This window comes from Branchiostoma belcheri, unplaced genomic scaffold (assembly GCF_001625305.1).
Source record: "Branchiostoma belcheri isolate BF01 breed outbred unplaced genomic scaffold, Haploidv18h27 scaffold41, whole genome shotgun sequence".
Taxonomy (NCBI): Eukaryota; Metazoa; Chordata; class Leptocardii; order Amphioxiformes; family Branchiostomatidae; genus Branchiostoma; species Branchiostoma belcheri.
The window spans coordinates 2462398-2472877 of NW_017804032.1; the positions used below are offsets into that span (position 1 = coordinate 2462398).

The 10480-nt window shown below is 43.1% G+C and overlaps 1 protein-coding gene across 5 annotated transcripts in view; it reads right to left on the reverse strand.

Moving 5' to 3' along the window:
• The window catches only part of LOC109477814 (filamin-A-like), a 30939-nt gene extending 21301 nt beyond the window's left edge, over positions 1 to 9638 (reverse strand). For 2 of the 5 annotated variants that reach the window (XM_019779222.1, XM_019779219.1), the window contains exons 1-5: positions 7391 to 7449; positions 3568 to 6764; positions 1227 to 1349; positions 784 to 864; positions 69 to 203 (exon numbers count right to left, since the gene is read on the reverse strand). In XM_019779222.1, coding sequence (XP_019634781.1) covers positions 69 to 203; positions 784 to 864; positions 1227 to 1349; positions 3568 to 6764; positions 7391 to 7416 — 3562 coding nt within the window. In that variant the 5' untranslated portion in view covers positions 7417 to 7449. Of the gene's footprint in view, positions 1 to 68; positions 204 to 783; positions 865 to 1226; positions 1350 to 3567; positions 6765 to 7390; positions 7450 to 9485 lie in introns of those variants that run through there. The other 3 variants (XM_019779221.1, XM_019779223.1, XM_019779224.1) reach the window with 3 other exon arrangements.
• Positions 9639 to 10480: the final 842 nt, after the last annotated feature.

Sequence of the window (10480 nt, forward strand, 5' to 3'; positions counted from 1 at the left end):
TGTCATCATGCCCCCCTCCCCCATTGGCCTACAGTTGATATTCCAGTTCCTGGTACAAATGTACTTACTCGGAACTTCGACGTCCTTCCCGACGTCCCATTTGGCCTCGCTGACCTTGATCTTGGTGATGTCATAGGCGTGGCAGACGAACGGACCTCCGGGAACTTCTGTGCCGTTGTACTTGACAGAGATGTCGTGTTCACCTGTAGTAAAAATAGCAACATATATTGGAGTCACATCTTGTTATACATATCTCTTAATGTGGTTTCTAATAAGCAGCTCAGTTATGATGAAATGTTCCCCCAGGCAAGTACTATTATATGTATGAATTGATTAACATATGGTTTCTTCTATATCTAGATGTTTGCCACAAATGAAAATACTAAAGTAGATAGAAAATGTGCTCTTTCGTCTGTGTATAAATGATCCTTATCAATATCGACATAGATATTATCTACTGTATATATACTCGAAATACATTTCAAATATGAGTTCAAATTACGTATAAAGATACTCGATGTAGGTATGCGTACCTTACAATCTTATAGAAATATGACATTTCATGATACCATGACCACAGATATGTTTAAAACCAAGTGTCTATTGCCCTTTTCATCAAAACCTATACATCTGGGTGTGCTCATAGCGAAACAAAGGATCATATTAGTACATTCAAAATAGATGTTACAAACGATGCTTTATTTACAAACCACAACATGCTTCTGTCATGATATCAATAATTTATCGTTGAAGCAAGTAAACAACAATATGATTTTGACGTACCGACTTCTTCGGGCACATATTCCACCTGAATGCTGCCGTTGGCGTCGTTATATCGGCACGGGAGTCGGTCCTTCCTCGGCCCTACAGGACGTAAAAAACTCGTAGAGTTCATCTTCTTCAAAAACTCCACTAACCTTTTATCTATACTCTGATTACAGTAGTCCGGTGAAAACGCCGCCGGCATCTTGTTATAGTATATAAATCTCTCCTGTGTTTTGAAAATGTGTACAAATTTTCTACATGTATCGAATTGTAGTTCGTGGAGTATCAAATATTTATATATGGTGACACTCCTTTTTATTTAGGGTGTGGTATGATTGCTATCTATACCTCATTTGCATATGATGAAGGGCGTTGCCTTAGAGGACCCCGACGTCACAATGGCGGCCTATGCGTCATCATTGGAAAGTGGGCTATAGCGTTATCATTGAATCCTAACTCACCCGTAACGATGATTTCCATTGGTAGCTCCTCCACATTTTCAGCGCTGACCATGAATTTGGCCGTGCGGTGAACCGGAACATGTCCCAGCCCTGACCCGGAAACGATCACCTTTCCGGAAGTTTCTAGCATAGGGGCAAATTACATGTATTAACCTAAAGCCAAATTACACATCTCTGCACCTGTTGAAGGCGTAATTCAAAGTAGATTATATGTATTAACGTCAACAAAGGGCAATAATATACACAGGTGGATGTAGTCTTTATCACAACAGATCACTCTTTTTTACTTCCTTTTAAAGGTTGAAAAAACTTCAAACCAGTTCGAAATGACGCCAGAGTGTTGTAGACTTAAGTTCTTTGCTTTTTTCACATCCGTATCTGATAATATACACTTCATTATCTGCGTGTTTCCACAAGTTATCATATCATTAATTTGATATCCATTGGGGCGTTTACATTTCCACTGGTGTTGGATTATATAAATTATATAACAATGGCAAGACAGAGGTGGGGTTGGGGGTGGTTGCTGGTCAATATATATATATATGTTTTATACGAATGTGTTTAACCAAGGACTGTGTATAATGTCCTTGGTTTAACTAAGAATAAACAAAGCAGTTAGTTTGTTGGGCTAGACCATGTGAAGGTAAACATGATGTATTTTGTTACCCTTCTAGTTGTTTCAGATCTACACTTACTGTTGTCTAAAGAAATCTGACTTGCTATTCATAATACGCTATTTGTGAACAATGGATCTTCAGTGGTAAGATAAATGTAAAGCAATTAGCTATGTCACCTAACGAGTGTGTTTGAATACTGAAAAAAGTTGTCTGCATGGTTTGTTTGTGGATGAAAATAGAAAGTAGCTACCAAGCCATTAACTTTCACTTTGTCTGAAAAAATGCTTATGCTTTTTTTTAATTGAAAATCTGCATTGTGACTATGTTTTGATATTTTTGTTAAGTTGTGACATAAGTTTGTTTACCTCTGTAACTAGTTGCCAGCTCGAGTGAGTAACTATACGGTATGTCCCAATTTCGCTTGAGGGTAGTAGTCACTTCCTACAAATACCTAGACTTAGATCTCTCCAGATAAAAGGTTGTTGTGAATTCAAGGTCTATTCGTTATACCAGGTATCATACATTTGGTGTTTTGCCTGCGTACTTAGTTACTTTGATCTGGCATATATTTAAAGATGGTGAATTCTGAAATACTTTATTTACATGTTCCAAGCCATTCCTCTGGTTTAAAGGTGTACACAGGGTCATGTTAGAAATGCATGCGTGTCATCTCAAGCACGCCGACTCAAGGAAAAACAAATACCCGGCACGTAGGGCCAACTGTTCGTTAGAATGTCACTTCTGTCGGTAAACAGTTACGCAAGAACGACTCTGGTGGTAGTAGCAATAAATAATACCAGGGTATGCTGCTACCGCCATTCCGTGAGTGCCATTCTAAGGTGTAGGAGCCATCTGCCATTAAACGTGAATAAATATGATTGGGTATAAGATCATTACAGTACAAAATACACTCATAGCGTTCTGGCGAACTCAAAAATTCTTCTGGATGTCACCTTTAGTTCACACCCACTAGTTTTGGTGGCTCGTGTTGGCCCAATTAGGCATAATTATATACAGACAGCTTGGTGAACATTCATTTTCTAGGTGTGGCCACTTTAGAATCTAAGTAAACTCAAATGTTTTTGTACGCTTACAGTGTACCCTTACACATGTCCTTGAATTCATAGAGTAACCCTGGACTGTTGCTGTAAAGATCTAGAGCTTTCGCGGTGTTATGCTGTAGCTAGAGGAACATTCTTTAGAAGAAAAAGTTTGTTGTGACCTTTTCCAGGTCATTTGTCATAAGTCGCCAGGTGAAATGTACCAAACAAAACAGCTTGCTGTAGGTTGTGTCGGATAACTTCTGTAGTACGATGCAAATGTGAGATAAAATCACTTTAGTGATTGTACGAATGGTTAAATCGCAGGCATTTTTCATTACTGCTGCACCTTATATAGTGCGTGTCTGTACACATGCTCGATAATTGCGAACGGGTTGGGTCATATGGCATCTGTTTTCATTGTTGTCGGCTTAGCTAGTAGGAGTACTGAATTTCTGACAGATGCCTTTGAAACGAAATCCTTTGAATCGTAAGTCTTTACATGCAATATGTCATAAACTTGCCAGAAAGTATAGAGAATAAGATCAAAGTATAGGCCACCTGTTTACATTGCTTGGGCTCTAGATCTATGCCGATCTTCAAGTTGTTGGGGAGGGGGGTGTAATGTATTACAGTTAGACTACACTCAACAAAATCAGTGTTTAAAAGTTGGAAACTTACCTGGTTCTCCATTGAGGAGTTTAGAAGGAGGAGGGGCAGAGTGGGCTTCGTCTGCGGTGGCTACTGCCACTTGTTCCGGCATGGGTGATGCTGGTTTCTCGTACTCGTCGTCACTCGAACTACTGGAACTCGAAGTCAGCTCATCTTCACTCACAATGATTATCTTCGCTCCTTTCTTGTTCTTAAGTATCTCCTTTATCTGATCGACATCATCAATCTCCCTACCCTCGATCCTTTTTGCCTTAAGGGTGGTCTTTTTACTGAACATGTCATCAGCTTTGTCTTTTATCTTTTCGAAAGTAGATTTGTCTTTAGGCGCCTCCATAACGGGTGGTGGGGCCGAACGCACCTCTTCGACAACAGTAGGCGTTGCTTCAGTTGGGAAGACTGGAGTCGCGGCGGGGGCCTCAGTTGTCGGGGCGACCTCTTCCTCGCTGTCCGATGATGACGACGACGACGACGATGAGTCTTTACGAAGTTGCTTGATGTTGCCGAGAACAGATTGTCGAGCCCCTTCTATTTCGGTCGGGCTGCGGGCAGTTTGCAGGGACACGCTGTTGTTTACAGGCGGGGCGGGACTTTGCGTCTCGACCTGGGTCACCTGGTTAGCCTGAGGTAGAACAGGAGGGGGCGTGGTCTTCACAGGTTCGGCAGGTTCGACGACATACACCGGGGAGACGGGCTCGCGCACGCGCGGTGACTCGGGGGTCTTCTTCAGTTGAGCGGGCCTGGCAGCAGGTCTCTGTACGGGCAAAGAACTGCTTGATAAGATCGGGGGTGATGCATTCATGGGTGAGAACGGTGTGCTTACTTTTTCTACAGGTGAAAAGCTTTTAGCTTGAGAAGGCCAAGGTGCGTCTACTTTTTCTACAGACCAAGCCCGTTTTGCTAGAGCTTTCTCGACAGTGTAGCGCTTTTTGCTGGAGAAGGCGTGTGCGCTTTGTCTAAAGGAGAAAAATGCAGCGAGAAAAGGTGCTCTTACCTCATCAAAAGGGGTTGTTTTCTTAACCGGAGAAGGCGGTCTCTGAACTTCAACTGCAGGAGACGCTTTGACGACTGGGGGAGACGTTTTCTGGACCAGAGGGGGCGTCTTCTTAACCGGAGGAGGCGTCTTCTTAACCGGAGGGGGCGTCTTCTTAACCGAAGGAGGCGTCTTCTGAACCATAGGAGACGCTTTCTTAACCGGAGGAGGTGCCTTCTGGACAGGAGGTGGCGCCTTCTGTACTTCCACAGGAGGAGAGGCCTTGACCTCCGGAGATGGTGTTTTCTTCGTAGCCATCGGAGGAGCCGTGTTCACGACGGGAGACGGCGGCTTCTGTACCTCGAGGGGAGGGGTGCTTTCCAACACAGGACTGGTCTTCATCTTCAGCGAGGATGGTTTTGATCCAACCACCCTGCTGGGCGGAAGATTGGAATCCTCAGCATCCATATTCATGGGCCCTGTCTTCCTGTCATCCACACTGCTAAGGGAGGACACGCTACTCTTAGAAGAAGTAGAACTCTTCCTTTCCTTCTTTTTCAGCTTTTTCTTCTTGGGGAGATCAAGACTGCTTGCAGACGTGAGGGATGAAGAGGATGTCTTCCTCTCCAATTTTGCCTCCTTTGTCGGAAGTGCTGCGGTGGGACCAGCAGCTGAGGCATTGATTGCTGGTGCTGGTGCTGCTTTAACTTCCGGCACTGCAGCCTTCTTCAGCGAACCTTTTAGATTCTCAGCACCGCTACTAGACGATGTACCAGGTTCCCTGGAGTTTGCCTGATGAGACCTCACCACTGTGGGGGTAGGCAGGCTGTTCTCCTCGTCTTCTACTACCGTTACGTCTGCTTTCCTTAGTTTGGGAGCTTCCTCCTGTAGCTCCAAAAGTGGCTTGCGCTCTCGCGGTTCGTCAGGTAAGGTGTGAGACGTGCCGTACTTGATGCCGACGTCGGTCTGTGCCTGTTGTAGGTCATAGCTGGTCCTTTCTCGACCGAAGAAGGTCTTGATTCTATCCATGACGCCAGGTCCTGATGTTCTTATCTTTGGTGGCGGTGACGGTTGTCTGCTTAGCTCCTCGTCGCTCTGCCCTTTCTTGCGAAAGAAGCTTGCCTTCTTCTTGACGTTTCCTTCCTGGACACCCCGAGGTTTAGTAGGCTCGCCTTTTGGTTTACCACCCGCGAGGACGCTCTGTGGGATGTGGGAGCCTGCCTGTGGTTCCCTTACGGGAGGGTTTGCTCCACCCGGCGGCAGAGAGGACTGTACCTCCTCGGCTGGGGTTGCTGATACAGCCGGGGTGTACCCAGGTGGTTTCCTCAAACTATCGTCCGACTCAGACGAAGTATAAGAGGGCTTACTCTTCTTGCTTTGTAACTGGTCGTCTATGATATCTGGTGATCGCTTCTCACCGATTTTGCGAATGTCTTCCAGAACGGACGTGCGTGCGTCGTGTGTCTGAGCAGCTTGCTTAGTACTCATCCCTTCCTCTGACTCCTCTTCCTCTTCTCTAGCAAAGCTACTGCTGCTACTAGCAGATACCGGTTCTGGGATGGTTTCCTCCTGGAGTTGACTTGTACTGCTTTCCTGTACCGATGCTTGAACAGTAAGCTCTGTATCCAATTTGACAGGGTCAGATTCTGTAACGTTTTCTTCTGTAGCCGAGTCTTCGGTGCTATGAACAGGAGTATCCTCCTCTTCCCTGTCGCTTTCGTCTATGGACAAGGTACTCTCTGATGACGAATCTTCTCTTCCCAGTTGCCCAAGAGCTCTTATGTCGTCAAGTAGCACTTTCTTTTTCTCTACCTGGTTTGGGTCCTTCTCTACTTCTGTCTCTGTGTCCTCGGTTCTATCTTCAGGGTCTCTGACAAATACCTCTTCGAGTGAGCTTACTCCGGAGTCGCTGAACGGGTACGTCGGGACCTCTCCCTCGGTTGGTTTGAAGACTTCGTCGGTTGAAAGCTGCGGATGCTCGTCGGTTGGAAGCAGCAGTTGATCGTCGGTTGAAAGCTGTGGTTGCTCGTCGGTGGGATTCTCAGTGATAGTGTCGTATCGAGTGGAACGGACGGACCCACAGACTGATGAAGCGATAGAAGGGGGTCGTCGGCTGGACGAGGTGTCGTTGAGGTCGATGAGGGATGTTTTTGAATTCCTTATTCGGAGATAGACTGAAGAAGTGAATTGCAGGATGGTCTCCTCATCGGAGTCAGCGGTGGCCATGGAATAAGGACTGGAAACAAAATGTACATAATCAATTAAAGCGGCGTAATCCTGTAACAAATATCAACTTGCTCATTTACATGTATTTTGACTTACAAGGACTACGTACTATACTGAGATCTCAAAACAACTCAAATCGTTATATCTATTTTTAATTCATTTGCAGTATATTTTTGTGCACAGAAAATGATTTATTATGTTGCCTTCCTATTGGCAGCCACTACTTATCACTGTAAAGTCACAACTGTCCCAGACAGGTCTAAAGTCTTTATAAGAGCATCGGTGACCGACAGTATTCCTCCCAAACAAAAGTTATAAAGAATGTTTCAAAGGTGATCATTCTAGCATGAATCATACCTCCCGCTGTGGGGAACTATAATGACCCCATTTGGCCCATATATATATAGTTCCTGACATGTACAATTATTGTGGAATGTTTAGAGAAAAAAGGCAGGTCCGGTAGTGGTCACCTAAAGTGATGAAGCAAAGCAAGGTGGGGAGGGGGGTTAGTCTGTCATGACTCACTGGCCTTCCGGTACTTACTTGTATTAAACAATATTTACACCTCACGTTTGATCACTACTGCATGCAGTGGCCGTATTGTATCATAGTTTTTGAGACACACATATTTCCTACCTTGTTTCTTCAGGGGTAGAAGCCATAGCTGAAGCAAATTGTAGCAGGTGGATTGAAAGATTGTGGCTACCTGTGTCTTGGGGAATGATTGGAATGTCAATCTGTTTATCCCCATTTAGGAAAAGGAAGAAAGCTTTTGAAATTCAAATCGTTCCTACTGCAACCCTCCCTCGTGACACGACACTTGTTAGAGAAAAGTTTACTGACAGACTCTCATTGTTTAGTAGGGGCTTAAAGTTTACTACTGAGATTTTTTTAAATGTCTCAATATCCAATTATTAATTGTAATTGAGAGATTTTTACGTTGATTCTGAATTAGGTTCAGAAGATCAGTTTAGATATCTGTCGCTTTGTGTATAACAACGTCGTTACATGGGTGATGTAACCATAACCTACAGTTTGTGCTTCTTGGCATCATCATTATGGGTTCTAAGTGGAAAGTTTACGATAAATTCTATATCGTACTATGTTATAACACTCTCTTATGCGGAATGAAATTTTTCGAAAATCGTTGCAAATTTCAAGTCATGCTTTCCTGCGTGTTTGCAAAACTCTTGCACCAATTACGATGTTATTATAGTCACAAGCCAAACATTTTCAATTGACCTTGAGTCTACAACATGGCGGAACAAAATGGCGGACACACTAGTCAAAAGTTAGACGAGATGTTAACTACAGTTAACAAAGTATCTATTGTCGTATTTACTAGCGTTCTTACTATGTAGTAAATACATATACTCTATGGTGTATTGTTATATATATAAGATTCGGTGAGAAAAAAAAGATCACCACACCCTCATACCCTCACAGTAGCGACAATGTTTTACAAAACCCTTCATTCTGGACACCTGTGAACTTAAGCTTGATTTAAAGGGACAGCGCAGCCAGGGCTTAACTTAAGTATACGTCTCGTGTGACCACAATAACAAACAAAAACTGTTGCAAGAGTTTCCATCTTGAGGGGTGCACAAAATCTTATGGAAGGGATTTATAATTATACAGATGGGAATATCTTAAAATATCTTGAAAGAATGCATGGCATGCGCTGATTCAAACGCGCCCTGTGGCAGCTCCTGAATATGGTAATGAGTCTCTTCTCCGTACAATTGACAAAAGGCCAGGACTGGATGGTTCACCCTGGGGGCAGGTAGCCGGGGCGAGTAGACACCGACAACAAAAACTTCCAGCTTATTTATTAGATTTCTACACATCGCACATCTTATCAATTACTTTGATAAAATAGAGTTTTCTGGTTGTTCAGAAGAAATCCATCGTTTGAAAAAGTCTGTTGTGGTTACAGGTTGACCCTGCTTACGAGTGGAATGAGAAGAATGCACCAATAATTGTGGGCCGATGTGATGCGATGAGATAGGATTGAGGAAGAACAGGTTTTACAAGGTTGGTGGCAAGGGGCACGACCCATGGGCTTAGTGCAATTTGCATGTGTATTTGTCTTTCCACCATTCATCAATGCTGCTACCAAATGCCAGTTATAATGGAGCGTCTGTTGCCTTTTGTTGACAGAAAGTCTGCATTTTCTATTAAAAGTATGATTCAATGTTTTGTATGGAGGAATAGGATACTGCGTGTGATTATGTCCGGGTCGCTGCGCATACGCCTATGCTATGTAAACACCGGGTGAAAGATTATGATAAATATGGTAACACTTATCCACATACTACTTTATAAACAAGTCTTAAGTGATAGAAGCTAAATGTTGGGGAATAAGTATCCCACTCATAAAATATAGCACCACTATTTTAAGAAAAATGCAAATCATATGTTATAGTATATAGATGATGTATGCTGTTATGATTTAACAACAGCGTCTGATAAAATGCCCTGTGCAGTCAATTAATTGTTCGCTGTCTGTTTTAAACGAGGCTATTTTAGTATATATGTATGCCTATAATCAATTAGAGGATGCACTATGATTGGAATTTTCACTTAACGGTAATTAAGCCACGAAATAGATTAAAGCTAATTTTCCTTCTACGTCATTTTTGCCCGAAGTGACGGCGTAGTATAAACGACAACACAAAACCTTACGTTTTTGACTTTGAAATGGTTAAGAAAAGAAGAAAATTTAACTTACCAGTGCCGCCATTTATGCTACCAAATCTCTGCACTCTAGTCACGGAAAAGTGAAGACTCCAGAAGGAGTCCAAGTTTTGACCGGCGCGACCAAGGCCTCTCCAAAATGGTGGCACAGGAAGGGCGTTGGACGAGGTGAGACCCCTCCCACCCTTATACGTCACGCGTAGCTTGACTTTCTACCTTTCACCTATAATTGACAGAATCGGGGCGACTTTGGCTAGTCTTGGCAGAGTTATTGGGGGAAGCTACGGGTGACTGAGTGACAAGAGATCTTTCATTACAGGATTTATCGTTGTGTGCTTGAACCTTCTATTGGTACCATGATAACAACAAAGTACTGCGTCCCATAATATGAGACGAGTATGTCTTGGGCATTAACAATTGATAATGTACAGACGCCCACATTACGTCGAATGAAAGAACAGGAAGTATAGGTAATTTCACACTAACGTAGTGCACGAAAAAAGACGCTAGTTTGATTTGTAATATTTGGCAGTAGTAAGACTTACTTTCTTTGGTACTTATAAGTTTTGATCTTTTTTTTTCATGTGAAATACTACAGTGTTTTGTATCTGGCATTTTACGTATCTCCAAATTTGTGCCAGTCATTGTTGTCTTTCATGGCAAGATGACAATATGAGTGGGTTGGTGATGATAAAATTCACACGGACATTCACACATTCATACATGCACGCACACACTCACACACACACACACACACACACACACACACACACACACACACACACACACACACACACACACACACACACACACACACACACACACACACACACACACACACACACGAACACCTAACGAAAACATAACCTTCTTGGCGAAGGTAAGAAACGAACAAACAAATCGAAAAGGGTTTGATAAATAACATGCAGCGTATTTCATTCTCGGGCGATATTATGGTTATGCCGGAGACAGACTATTGGAAAAAAGATTCAAGAATGATGTTCGTCCATCGTAGTCGAACAACATTTA